Here is a 14,117-nt window from a genome sequence, read left to right as displayed (position 1 = left end):
AGCGATTGCAAATGGTAATTTTTCGGTTAGTTTAAAAGTGCCTAGTTTAAAACACAATACGACATCTCTGGAAATTTACTGAAACTACTAAAACGGTCGTTATTATTCTGAGGGAACGATGAAAATATACATTTCTGAACGAATCCTGTTAAAACCAAAAAACTGACATCGGTAAATGTCACTGTCATTGTCATGATGGAACTGTCATATTATCAATGTCAAATCAAACGGCGTTTGTTTTCATTAGCTTCTGAAATTGTTTTTAGTTGATAACTTTGTGAAATAAATATTAAATATTATTAAAAATGAAAACTGACACGGCTCCAGCACCGGATAAACCAAAAATACCATTACCAACAGTATCGCAAATCAATTCTGATAGAATTACTCAGGTAAGTTATAAACAGAGGTTATAATAATGTTTTCTTTATATAATTACAAGTATTTCACCACTACAAGCAATATAATATCATGTTGTTACGAAAAGTACATTTAGTTAAACCCATAAGTTTTCAAATTGATTTGAAATTCATAATAATGAAAATAAACTAACCTCACATTGCATTTATAGTGTCTACAACATAATGTTTGTTCTTATTATTCGACGCTATTCATCATCATTATACATACTCTTAATTAACTAACACAAAGAGATAGCCTGTAACTGTACATTATGGTATGTGCTTCCTTCTGGTTGAGGGTTTTAACCATAATCATAAAGTATGAAGTTGTAGCAAGAAAATGAAATGTAGAAAGCTCATATCACTATAGTATCTGAATAGTGCTGTAATTATACATGAGATGATGACTGCTTTGTCCAAAGGGGTTTTCCTAGATTGGCTAGATGGTTGCCTAGAATATAACTCGATAGGACTGAATGCAATGGTCATGGTGGCAATAACCTACAGTTCAGCTGTGTAACAGTTTTCTCAAAGAACACATCAATTGAACAACCTGCTCTAATTCTTAAACGAATATGCTTAAATAATTTATATCTTTTATAATATTTCTTTCCATTGAAGCCAACTAAGACTCAATTTAAAAGAAATCCTTAATTTCCATAAACCGAAATAGGAAAATGATTAACTGCTCAATCCCATAATCAGACTTAAGCCATCTGACCCCTTACTAGACAGAGCCTGTGCTATGGGTATCAGATTGCTCAAATACCTACACAAATATGTATTTTAGATAAACAGCAACAATTAATAAATGTATCATAAATCTACTAAATTCAGATGAAAGGATTCAAGGAGGCTTCTCAACATAACATACTAGATTCAGTAGGTCACAAGCATACTAGATTCATCAGTCTTGATTGGGAGTATAGCTACCTAGTTTATTCAAAAATCATTATAGCCATCTGGTATTGCAAAGCACAAGGTAATAGATTAAATCTATGCACATCATTAAAAAAATCCACATGGTCTCTTGCAGCTTGCAAACCAGTACTGGTCCCCTCAGACCAAGGAAAACCACCTACCTTATGATGCTGCAATTGTGGAGTCCATATACCAAGCTGAAATCCTTGGCTCAAAGTAAGTTTAACACAGTATTTGTTTTTGTAATTAATACAGCAACAGTTAGCACAGCACTCAGAGCCTCACTGATTTTAACAATTGCATGTGCAGAGGTCAATAGCCTAATAGATTCAGGACATTGACCTTTTTGTTTTTAAGAAATTAGTTTGGGATGTTTGAGGACTCTTTGAGTGTCTCATTTATAAAAGTTTTTAGCTTAGCTATTGCTAAGTATTATCAGAAATAAATGTTAATTTTATGGTTTTTATTATATATTTTATTTTTTTGCCTTGAATTTTTGAATGAAAAAAAGAAAAAAATATTGTTTGGTACTATTTATACCAATTAATCCAAATATATTAAATGTTATAAGTAATACAGTTAAGGTCCTGGGTTCGAATCCCAGTTTAGGCCAAGCATAATTTCTTGTGTCTAAATGTAAAATATTACAGGCATTCTTATGTTAGGTGGGGTGACTGATTATGTTGGCTGTTAATGATTGGATGCGGAAAGCTAGTGATCGCATCCAGTGGTGTGCTGTGGGAGAGGCCTACGTCCAGCAGTAGACTGCTATAGGCTGATGATGATACTTATGTTATACGCTGACAAATGAGTCCATTTTACAGGTGCAGTCCAACTATAAAGTCCTGAAAACGGAATTAGATCCTAACTTATTATTAAAGACTATATTTAATCGATCTATTAAGCACTTAAAAAGTCATTATAAATCGGCCTTTTATTTTTAAAATTTTTGTAAATGCAAGTATAAACTGACAATGATAAAAAGTCTTCGCAAAATCGCACTCTTTGTTTTCATGACTTTATAGTTGGACTGTAATTAATTTTTAATACCTTCCCTCAATAACCCCACCCCCGTGCCTAGTTTCTCAGTGCATCGAATCATGATGCTGATTGGGTATTTATATTGCTATGCTTACAAAAAAGGTAATTTTCCAACAGTTGCATATTTTTCTTTCCCCCAAAAACCCCACATTGTATCCAGTTTCTCAGTACATCGCATCATGATGCAGACTGGGTATTTATATTATAATATGCTAACAAATAAGCCAATTTCCCAGCTAATTCATTTTAATTCTTTCTCTTACTAACCCCTCCTTCGCCCCCAGTTTCTCAGTGCGTCGCATCATGATGCTGGAGTTCTCACAGTACCTGGAGGGCTACCTGTGGCCGCACTACCGCGCCGGCGCGACGCACGCGCACATGATGTCCATCGTTGTGATGATTAATGAGAAGTTCCGCGAGCGTGTGCAGGCTTGGACGGTGAGGGATTGTTTTTTGTTATGGAATATGTTTTGTATTTCTACTAGATTATAGATCGCTGTTCTGTGCAAGTTTCTCATTGACTTGGCCTTAGGGTAGTGTAGGAAGCTAGCAAAATAATGGGTATAATAGTATAATAATAGTACTTTAAAATATTTTTGCCCATTCAATTCAATACAAATAAGAAATAAGCAAGTCTTTCTTATTTATAATGTTAGTATAGATGATGTAGGTAAGGTAGTTCAAAAAATCATTAAAAACTTACTGTGTAAGACTGTGTAACAATGCAAATATACCATTTACACTATTAAAATTTTACTGTTGTTTTTTTTGTAGCTTATTTATAACTAGGATGAAATGAAGTGCCTACTCGAAGTGAACAAACCATACACTATTTCAAAAACTACTCATTAACCACATCTCCCATCATCCACAGGCCTTCCTCAAGCACCCGGAGCACTACCCCGCATTCTTCCAGCAAGTCCTCAAGGCGACCATCTCTTCAGACAGCAGCAGCCGCAACATGCGCGAGCAGACGGCGCTGCTGCTGTTCCTCAACCACTGCTTCGGCAGCATGGAGGTGGCGCTGTGCCGCGACCAGGTCAAGCGGCTCGTGTCGCTCAGCATGTGGCTCAGCCTGCAGGAGGGTGAGTGAATGAAGCGCATTTAAGACGTGACAAAAGTTTTGCATCGCGCTCACTCACATCGCGCAGCCTCAAGAGCGAGCGCAACGGAGAACTTTTGTCACGTCTTAATAGCGCCCCGTGCCTGGCCCTGTACAGCGGTCAAACGGCTCGTGTCGCTCAGCATGTGGCTCAGCCTGCAGGAGGGTGAGTGAATGAAGCAGTGAGTGAATGAGACAGTGAATTAATGAATCCATTAGCTCTGATTCAACCAACGATTTACCTAGACCAGGTTAAGAGGCCCGTGTCGCTCAGCATGTGGCTCAGTTTACAAGAAGGTCAGTAATGACTAGTATTGACCTAATGACTAATTTTGCTATAATACTTACAATCGTCCAATACTGGCCATAGGGCCCGCAATACACTGTCTTCATAGCGCCGGCGACGTAAGGTGACTTTTGTCAAGCTCATACCATAAACTGGTATTGTAGCCTCGTCTTAAATTTACAAATAAAACTACTACTCCAGATTTCTTTGCATATAAATTATCCCGTCAAAAATACTCTATTATAAAATACACCTACTTTCGCTCCCAAAAATATTGATAACTAGGTATTTATTATTTATTGGAATCCCACAATGTATTAACCGCATCTCCACGCCCCAGGCCGCAGAAACCAAGAGTTCAAAGCTGTCCCGAAATGGCGCAAGTACTGGAAGGCCATCCAGAAGAAGGACAAGCCGGAGCAGCTGGAACAGCTGACCTGGGAGCGGCGCTACCTGCAGCGGCTCATGGTGCGCTTCATGGGAGTTCTAGACGCCGTGCCGGAGGAAGGTGACGTCGATGTCCATGTCGTCAGGTGAGGGGTTAAGCTTGATGTAGCGTATGTGTCCTTGTCTCACTCGTAGGTGTTCCACATTATGAGAGATCGCGACGCATAGCGCCCATTCACGAAGACTGTGCATAAATTGGGGCCTCAGTACTGCGATCCGGATTAAACGTGGCCGTTTCTATAAGTAACTAAAAACAGTGCCCCCGTGAGGCCACGTTTAGAACTAAAGTCAAGCTGTTTGTAATAAACAGCGCCACCTTGTAGCCTCGTTCGCAACTACAGAACCCGCGGTTCCTTTACATTACTTTACAACTACATGGAAGGTCGGGTAAAATTATTAAAATTGTCATGTACGCCAAGTCAAGTAAAAACAGTGGAACGGCCGTACCATACTTTTCTTCATTTAGTTTTACACCTAATCCAACAATAACCCATCCCCTATTCCCCTCAGATACTGCGAGCGCTTCCTCGAGCTGATGATAGACCTTGAAGCCCTCCTCCCTACCCGGCGGTTCTTCAACACGGTGCTGGACGACTGCCACCTGGTGGTGCGCTGCCAGCTGTCGGCGTTGGCGCGCCGCCCCGAGGGACAGCTGTTCACGCAGGTCAGTGCCTCTTGTTAGGTGTTTGGCTGTTTTTAACAGCTTGCGGATTTCCGGGATGTCGCACCATTTTCCCACGTCTGGCGTGCATTTTCTACGCGTTACAATGAATACTTGTATGGCAATCCCGCGTACGTGATAAAATCCGCATGCTGTCAAAACAGCCTATAAGCTAGGGATGTAAGTTGTGCGACAAGGTGTAATGTAGGCGCAGTTGTTGAAGTCAGTGGCTCTTGTGATTTAGGTGTCAGGAATGATAGTTGCTGAACACGGTACCTGTTTGGGGTTCACAGAACATGGACAGGTTTATAAACGGCATGAATCTATTGGATTTGCTCACCCAAATAGCTTTTGTCTCAATACACGCTTAGAATGGGGAAGTCTGAAGAAAAGTCTTCTTTGGTCGCTTATTTGTATTTATTCAGGTATAATGTTACAATATGTTAAATGCTTTTGTTTACACATTAGTGTTGTGTCGATATAGGTACATTACATTTTATACATCAAGAAATAAAATTAATTCGGTATACTGCTATACTGTAAAAGTGATACAAAAGGGATAATTATATTGTTAGTGCAAGAGAGCTTGTATATTTAAATTAAAATAATCACTAACCTAACTAAAGCTGCCATATAAATGAAGAAATTGTGGGAAAGGACGGACTGAATCGGAAAAAGCATATAAAAGTACCTAATGAGAATTTAATATAAATGCATAAATCAATTGTAACTTAAGATAAGCCCCTTCCGTAGGCAAAACTATTTTAATTTTAAAAACACACAACATCATAAATTCAAAAATACTTTGCATAATGTCATTTGTATAAAATTCGTAGCATACATTGAATACCAATATCTTATTTTAATTTTCCTAACCAAAAGTGCCATTGATTCAATCGTGCAGTGTTAATATTTAAGTAACTTTTGTGAGCACTCAAAATTTATAATTTTATCACATTAATTATAGTAGTTTTTTTAATTAGCTAGCTGCTATTAAAGCGTTCTTCGCGGATTCTGTAACTATACAATACTGACTGAAGGCACTCAGTGTAAGGCATACATAAGGCAAATGTCAACATTTAAGGCTGCAAATTCATAAGGTTTCTTCTAAAGTCTACTTAATTTACGAGATTCAACCGGCTTCACATCGTTCTTAATTTTATTTTAGTAAGTAATGTTATATTCGAATACTATTCAAAATGGCTGATGAAGAATGATTTGTGACCAGAATATCTAAAGACAAGATATATTTAAGAAAATTTGTATGTATAGGTTTTTAATATGTTACTCCTACGTCCTACCTAAGTTAATGACTTACAGTTACGTAACAAATGTATAACCATCTTGATTCATAAATCCATCACATATTTCATTCAGACATACTAAATAGGTTTATAAACATCAATTTCTCGTACACAGTTACACAATCTTTTTAACATACTTGATGTGAAAAAATTGTTACAAAACATTTTGTTTAAATAGTGGACACGGTACTTATTCATCTTCCCTTTTAAAGTTAAGCTATTCGACATTTTAAAGCTATGCAAAGTTTATGAGTTTGTCACTTATCCGACGCTAGTGGCAAATAGGGACATAATTACATATTTTACATTATTTTTCTCATGAAATCTTCTCTGCCAATTATTGTTTACAACAGTCAAACTTGAAATCAAATGAGTCCACAACGAAAGGGCAAATACAGTCACCTGCATAAGTAGGTATACACTTTTGTGCCTCGTCAAACTACATCATAAACAAATCGTCAATGTTTGAATGAATGAATAGGCAGTTAGTTTGACAAGGTTCAAAAGTGTTTAGCTACTTATGCAGCTGACTGTACATTCTTACTTTCTTACATTCTCAATATCCATACGGGCCTCCATTCATGTGCGTCATCTCATCCCCCCACTCGCCGGTGGGCACGGGCTCCGCGTAGCAGCAGCTCTTACGCAACAGGAACGTGACGTGTGACTGACGCAACACGCACACGTAGAATATCAACACGCCCTGGAACAGGTTCACCACGATGTAGGCGTAGACCAGCCCGTCGAAGTGGAGCCACGAGAGGAGAAGGAATAACCACCATATGGCCAGGATTAGGAAGAGTTGCAGGAATAGGTCGAAGCTGAAAGTATAAGGTAGCCGATTAGTTATCTAGTTTTCGTTTAAAAAAAGAAACTTAATAATTGACGTTACGATTTAAAAAATAAATATTAAAGTGTTTTATAAAAGTATACTTTCATCATCATCAGCCCATAATCGTCCACTGCTGGACATAGGCATCCCCATAGCAGCGCCACAACTCAGTAAAGTATATTTTAAAAATCTAAAAATAATTGCAGGAGAAACATACCATCCCTTTAGTTTATAATGTATTCGTCCATAAATGTTTATCCTCTTGATAACTTTTACAGTAGTTACGTAAAAGAATATGTTGAATATGATTGTGAAAGCCACTGGAGTGAAGAATATTGCTATTCCGAGCCAACCTGAAAAAAAGTGTGATGCTATTGAATCCTTTCCTGTACGAAATTTAGCGTTATTAATATAAAATATCTAAAAACATACCAATGGTCTCCTGTTCGTAGTCATCGGTCAGTATCGAGGACGAGAACTGCGTCCTTGTTTTCCTGTAAATTAGAACATTTAAAATAAAACATAAACTAACAGGGGCAACATTGTTACAGACTACAAACTTATGTAATCCTAAAAGCGACATCATATCAAGTCAAGATATTATGCATACACACGCAAATACATTTCAGGTTGGTGTACTGTTTCATAATTTTCCACGATACGATCATACAACATAAACAACGTAAATTCAGTCAACAGTATGTGAAGCACAAATAATGTCAATAGTAGTTACCTGTAAGGGTTGTTGCTGGTGTCTAATAAGAAGTGGGCGCAGATGGCCATGCCCGTCATGACGATCACGCACGACCAGATCACGCTCGAGTAGTAGCAGTACTTGCGCACGTCCGTCACACGGAGAAACACGTTACGGGACCTGGGGGGAGAGTGTAGACTGTTGTAGACAATGATTTTATTGGAATATACCTCTAAGAGGAAGATACAATATAGCCTTCCAAGCTTGCCATAAGTGTGTTGATTACTAATCATACTGTCATATACCTTCTTTCACCATTTCAGTTATAAATATGTAATGACCTTTTTTTGCAAATATGTATCTTTTTCTTGTTATAAAAGTTTATGCAATCAACTATGATAATAAATTATAACAGATGTAATCATCGGTAAGGGCAGCAATCACTTAAAGTAATGTTACAAAAAAATCAAGCTTGTTAGTCCTATCACTCTTATCCACCCATTAAACAATTGACAACATTTCAAAATTTTATACAGTTGAAATTCGAAAACCATTTAGAGATATGGCTCTAATATTCACAAAAAAAAATGTTTCCGATTTTTCTTTTGATTTATTTCAGAGAAAAACATAAAAATCTAAATTATCATTCGTGACACCACGATGTGGCATAATAATTAAACGGGCTTTTACTTCTAAAACATAAACAACAAAAAAACATGTTATGTCACTTTGACAATGACAATGACAAACATCACTCAAATGTCTGTCACTTTTATGTGTCCTTGTCAATGACGAAAGTACGTGATTGGTCCTTGCCACAAAATAAAGTTGAAGTTGAAGCTGATTGGTCCTTGTTCATGTCAAGTTAATGTCATCCAACTTTTTTTTTTTAGGTTAGGCAGGCAACGAAAATATTTTTATCCCAAGCCTCGACGTGACGTCACTCAAACTAAAAATATTTTGAACTTTGAAATCAAAAAAATATATTAAAACATAGAAATATTAAGAAATAAAAAAATACGGGTCATCTAAATTTGTGATATCTCGTCGAAAATAAAATAAAATCGGTGAGCATTTTATTTGAAATGTTGTCAATTACCTCCCCTAAGCAATTTCATTCATGAATTGCTTGAATGACACACAGGGGCGTATTTAAAGATTGCGCGCCCTGGGCTCCTGTAGTTTTCCGCCCCATCAAGGAATGAAAGAAAACAAAAAGAGCAGTCAGTGTATAGTACCTATCGACCTACAATGTATAAACACATTGTGGTGATAGATTTGCATAGAAAATGATATCTTCCGAACAAAAAAAAAAGATTTTTCTGGATAGACGAGTACATTTTAGAACGTTTAGAAATAAACTTTGGCGACTGAGTGAGGCAATTTTTTTTCTTTAGATTTCTTTAAAAAATACTGAGGCGGAAAAAAATAGACTATTCCACCGGTTCAAAAAAGAACAAAGGCCAAACTTAAAAAATCCAGCACTGCTAGTCACCAAAATACCTCGGAGTGACCCTGGATAGATCCCTCACGTACAAAACCCACTGCCAAAACACCAAGCAGAAAGTCAGCTCCCGAAACTTCTGCGACGGCTTTCTTCTACCAGCTGGGGCGCCTCTCCGCAAGTTCTACGAACAAGTAGCTTAGCACTCTGCTTCTCAGCCGAATTGGCCTGCCGCATATGAGCAAGATTCCCATTCCTCAGAGCCAGAAGACAAAAGTCTTCAACCAGTGCGTCCTGCCAGTGATGACGTATGGTGCAGAGACGTGGACACTGACGGTAGGACTGGTCCACCGATTTAAAGTCGCTCAGCGAGAGTCGGAGAGAGCTATGCTTGGGGTTTCTCTGATGGATCGTATCAGAAATGAGGTTATCCGTCAGAGGACTAAGGTTACCGACATAGCTGTCAAAATATGCAAGCTGAAGTGGTAGTGGGCTGGTCATATCTTCCGAAGAACCGATAACCGTTGGGGTAGACGAGTTCTCGAGTGGAGACCACGAACAGGCAAAAGCAGCGTGGGACGCCCTCCTGCCCGCTGGACTGACGACCTTAGGCGGGTAGAGCCGGTAGTGGTTGGATGTGGCGCTCCTTGGGAGAGCCCTATGTCCAGCAGTGGATGATTATTGGCTGATGATGATATGGGCAAGGTCCGCGCATGCTAGAGAAGGAGGTTTTGCTCTTAACGACACAGTTCGTATAGTAACGGGATGCCTCAAACCGACACCGCTCTACAAGGTCTATACTCTCTGGCTGGAATAGCACCCCCTAGCATACGGCGAAAAGTGGCATGTTCTGTTGAGAAAGGCAAACAAGAATGCGACTCCAGACACACACTTTACACACATACTGCCCGCCTTAAGAGCCGCAAAGCGTTTCTAAATAGTGAGGTGTCCTTAACGGATGAAAACCCAAAAAACCCAAGGCTAAGGCTCTGGTAGGAAAAGCAGCCCCAGGATCCTTTCAGGAACCAAGGTGGAAAAAAAGTACACTATTCCACCGGTTCAGAAAAGAACGAAGGCGGCTTTCATACTTTAAATCATATTATAAGACATGAAATCAACATTTGGAAAGATGGCTCAGGGCCGTTCTAGGCTTACGTCCTAAAGTATTGTTCTGTACTTTTTTAATCCTCCAACCTAAAGTCCAAGGGCGGCCTGCCGGCCGCCCCTGGGCCGCCCTTCGCCGCCTGCCGCCCCGGGCTGTAGCCCTTTTAGCCCTAGGGTAAATACGCCCCTGATGACACAATACAATTAATTACGTGTTCATGCCTAATAAAGATCACATTGAAGGGTCCATAGTTAGTACTTACTTAAAAGTCTTCCAGATGTAAAAACCGTAACTATTCAGCCAGAAGAAAACACCCAAAAGGCTCACATACAAAACTATATCTGTAATGAAAAGAAACCATAAATTAGCCATTAACTACTATAGTTGCAACTGATCATATTAATGTATTAGACATAAAAATTTGCTAAAGATACTCTTCAATTTTAATGGAAGCTTTTCCAAGGGAGTAATTAATATTTAATTCCATTTGTTAAATATGCTATGTCAAGTAAAATTAATAACAATACATACCGGCAATCATAAAGCTCACATGATTACTGAGCTCAGTAAATATCCTGACCAGATCAGCTGCCTGGGCGAAGATGAGGCACACATTTATTGTAGTGATAATATTTCCTGCTAGGTCTCGCAACGTTGGCAGTACAAAGTATATGATCGCCACTAGCAGGAGCAATATCATATTTATAGCATGAAACAACGGGTTTAAGATCTTCTTCATGATAAAGTCTGTGTCACTCCAGTTAATCTTTACTTCCGGTACGCACACCAAGGCATACAGTGCGGTTATGTTTGTTTTTGACATAAATATCTGAAAAAAAAAGTTTTCATAAATTTACAAGCAGGAAACAGAATTTTTCTAACATAACTTAACCACTCAAACGTCTATTGATAATCAATACCTATACAAGTATACATGCTTAGCAAATAATTCACACATGAGTCATCTCAAAGTGAGTTCTACAAAATACTTAATATGCCAGCTTTGTATCTTTACCTTATCTAAGCAGTATTTTCCTTGAGCATGGTCGTAAGAAGCGGGTTGCTCCACCGCTGGTATAGGGATGTTGTCATGTATGCTGAAACTGTTGGCCAGCAGTGGGTCTTCCATGACGGTGCCTGAGTTGTGCAAGTGATGTATCAGGTGCCGCAGCCGACCATCAGATAGAAGTTGTAACCTGTAATGTTTATTTACTTAATCAATAACTTAAAACATAACCTGAGTTATGAATTATGTATGAAATAGGGAATAAATACTAACTCATCTTCGGAATTCTCTAAAGAGAAAATGGCTCTTTGCTGTGTAGTTTCACAGTCAGGTACTCCAGGAACATATCGAAAGTATTTCATTTTGGTATCTTTTCCATCTTCGGTTTTGAACTTTGGCTCCCATGTAGCTAGAACACATCAATAAATTTATGTAAATCTGACTGTAAACTTGTAAGTCTGCTGCAATTGACACCCGGCTGATTCGTAAACTCATGCGTCCAAGAAATTATATGAAAACAAAAGACGAAATATGATAAGAAAGCCATATGAATGTAACTCGCGTCTAACTGAGAAAGTGCTTACTTTTGTTGATAGAATCGGCAAGGCGGCATCTTGAATCGATCATGAGCTCGTTGGGCTCGCAGCATTTGTTTATTTTCACTGCATTCTGTTGCTCAGACAAGTCATTGAGGTCTGTATCGCTCACTTCCGCCCCGATCGGTGAACACAACAGCGACAAAGCAAATAGCACTGGGAATACGCACATGTCTGATAATCACTTAAATCTAATTCATCACACGATAATTGTACACTTTACTTTATGTTTAGCCGCTAAAGGCACGTACATTATAGAATTTTAACTAATATTCAACTGTTTTGCACATCTCATGTTCATTTTGTTTGACAAACAATTGATAAAATCTGACAGTTGCGATTGTCAGTTGTCAAACAGACAGCGGCGGCAGCTCGGCGGCAGTGACCGTTTAAATTGACAGGTAGGACGCGTTTCGTTACACCGGCACCGTATTAAAAAAAAAAAACGTTTTATTCAAACTTTGTCAAAACAAAACCTATTTTCTTTAGACTTTCTTGTCATTGGATTTTTTGTTTGTGAGGCGCTATTTTGTTTAGTTTGTACTTGTACCTACATGTCCTACATGGTCTATATGTTGGTTTACTATAAAATAAATTTAAATGCGAACAGTTTACGTAAACCGTCAAACACATACTTACGTACGTCGTACGTATAAAAACACATTTCCGGTTGGGTGATTCATTCAATACAATAATAAATAGTAAAAGGCTTTTTGCAAGCTCAAAATGAGTCATCATAATATCATGAATCATAATAGATACTTTTATCACTCACGCTTGGTAGGTCACCTTTCCCTCTTACACATTTTTTTAAATTAAATAATATTAGATAAAATTATGCTACAGACAGGGGATGTGGCAAAAAGGGTGCAGTGAGCCAAAAAGGGCGTGACTCAGGAGCTCATTATAAAAAACTTCTGTTTTTTTTATTTACTTCTTCTGCCACCCTTGGGTGGAATTATACTTTTTGATTTTAATATGGGACCAATACATCAATAAAATAATTATCAAAATGGGTTCATAAATTTTGGAGATATCGGTGAACATTCGTACAAAAGAAACACATAACAAACTCGAACGTCTCCAGAATTTATGTATCCGATTTATTTTCGGATTACGTAAATATGATCATATTTCTGAGTACCGTGCTGTACTAAAGTGGCTCCCGATTCGCCTTCGAAGGAATACTCATATTCTTTGTCTTCTTTATAATGCCCTTAATAATCCAAATGCTCCCCAGTACCTACGAAGCAAGTTCACATACTTGTCTTCCCACGGACGTGCTTTGCGATCACAGGAAAATAAAATGCTGAGTGTACCGCAACATACCAGTGCGGCCTATAGTGGCTCCTTTGCTGTCAAAGCTGTGAATCTGTGGAACTCGCTACCAGTGGAAGTACGGCTATCGTCATCACTTAATGTATTTAAAAATAGTCTTAAATTACATTATTATAAGACCTTGGGATGGTAATTGTTTTATTCTATTTTATTTATCTATTTATTTATTTATATATGTAATAGTATATTTATATATGTATACTACTATTTATATTAATATAAAACATGATAGTTAATATATGTAGGTACATAATAGTTATTTATATTTATTTATTTTTAGCTTAGAACTTAATATGTTAGGTTATAGTTAGATATGTTTATTTAAATTTGGATTAGGTTACACTTGATTGTCTCTGTGTATACAGTAGTTTTATTTAATTTTAAGAGTTATAGGCTTACTTTTATTTCCACACCATAAAGGTTGACTGGAAGAAATCGCGTTTAGGCGATAAGTCCGCCTTTGTATATATATACTTGTATTGTTCTTTCTTGTACTTGTTAACTTTTACTTTAAACTGTGTAATTTGTGTATACATACAATAAAGTGTTTAAATAAATAAAATAAATAACATAACAGACGTTACAGACCATTTGAGAACCTCCTCCTTTTTTCGAAGTCGGTAAAATTGGTTGGTAACGTGGGTTGAGGGGCAGTCTAGTCTAGACAAGAATAATCAAATGAAAACAATTATAACATAATTTAAAACATAATTTTATTCAAATAGTATTTTTATAAATAGCCCTAGGATTTCCGATGTAGGTAGATATAAAAAAAGAGATTCATGTTACATTTCGAAATAGACAGATAAATGTACCTTAGGGGCCGTCCATTAATCACGTGAGGCTCAAAAGGGGGGGGAGGGGGTACGGAAAACCTCACGAAACATCACGAGGGGGGAGGGGGGGTCTCGTTAGACATCACGTGTATAAATTTTTTGT

At 37.8% G+C, this 14,117-nt stretch overlaps 2 protein-coding genes across 2 annotated transcripts in view; one reads left to right on the top strand and one right to left on the bottom strand.

The window, feature by feature from the left end:
• The first annotated feature begins 202 nt into the window (after positions 1 to 202).
• LOC105382323 (RNA helicase aquarius) overlaps positions 203 to 14,117 on the top strand; it is a 44,896-nt gene continuing 30,981 nt past the window's right edge. The window contains exons 1-7 of the mRNA XM_048630084.1: positions 203 to 392; positions 1,438 to 1,538; positions 2,648 to 2,801; positions 3,238 to 3,428; positions 3,743 to 3,762; positions 4,092 to 4,284; positions 4,709 to 4,862. Of these exons, the coding sequence (XP_048486041.1) occupies positions 306 to 392; positions 1,438 to 1,538; positions 2,648 to 2,801; positions 3,238 to 3,428; positions 3,743 to 3,762; positions 4,092 to 4,284; positions 4,709 to 4,862 (900 nt within the window). The 5' untranslated portion in view covers positions 203 to 305. The remainder of the gene's footprint in view (positions 393 to 1,437; positions 1,539 to 2,647; positions 2,802 to 3,237; positions 3,429 to 3,742; positions 3,763 to 4,091; positions 4,285 to 4,708; positions 4,863 to 14,117) is intronic.
• LOC105382322 (probable G-protein coupled receptor Mth-like 5) lies at positions 5,258 to 12,176 on the bottom strand. Its single transcript, XM_038107419.2, has 9 exons — positions 11,829 to 12,176; positions 11,518 to 11,653; positions 11,254 to 11,434; positions 10,770 to 11,067; positions 10,501 to 10,579; positions 7,729 to 7,869; positions 7,428 to 7,489; positions 7,213 to 7,348; positions 5,258 to 6,984 (listed from the first exon to the last, which is right to left on the bottom strand). Exons 1-9 carry the CDS (start codon positions 12,010 to 12,012, stop codon positions 6,720 to 6,722), a joined length of 1,482 nt encoding a protein of 493 aa, XP_037963347.2. The 5' UTR covers positions 12,013 to 12,176; the 3' UTR covers positions 5,258 to 6,719.

The sequence above is a fragment of the Plutella xylostella genome, chromosome 25, assembly GCF_932276165.1.
Source record: "Plutella xylostella chromosome 25, ilPluXylo3.1, whole genome shotgun sequence".
Classification (NCBI taxonomy): domain Eukaryota; kingdom Metazoa; phylum Arthropoda; class Insecta; order Lepidoptera; family Plutellidae; genus Plutella; species Plutella xylostella.
This window is presented reverse-complemented; position numbering and strand designations above follow the sequence as displayed.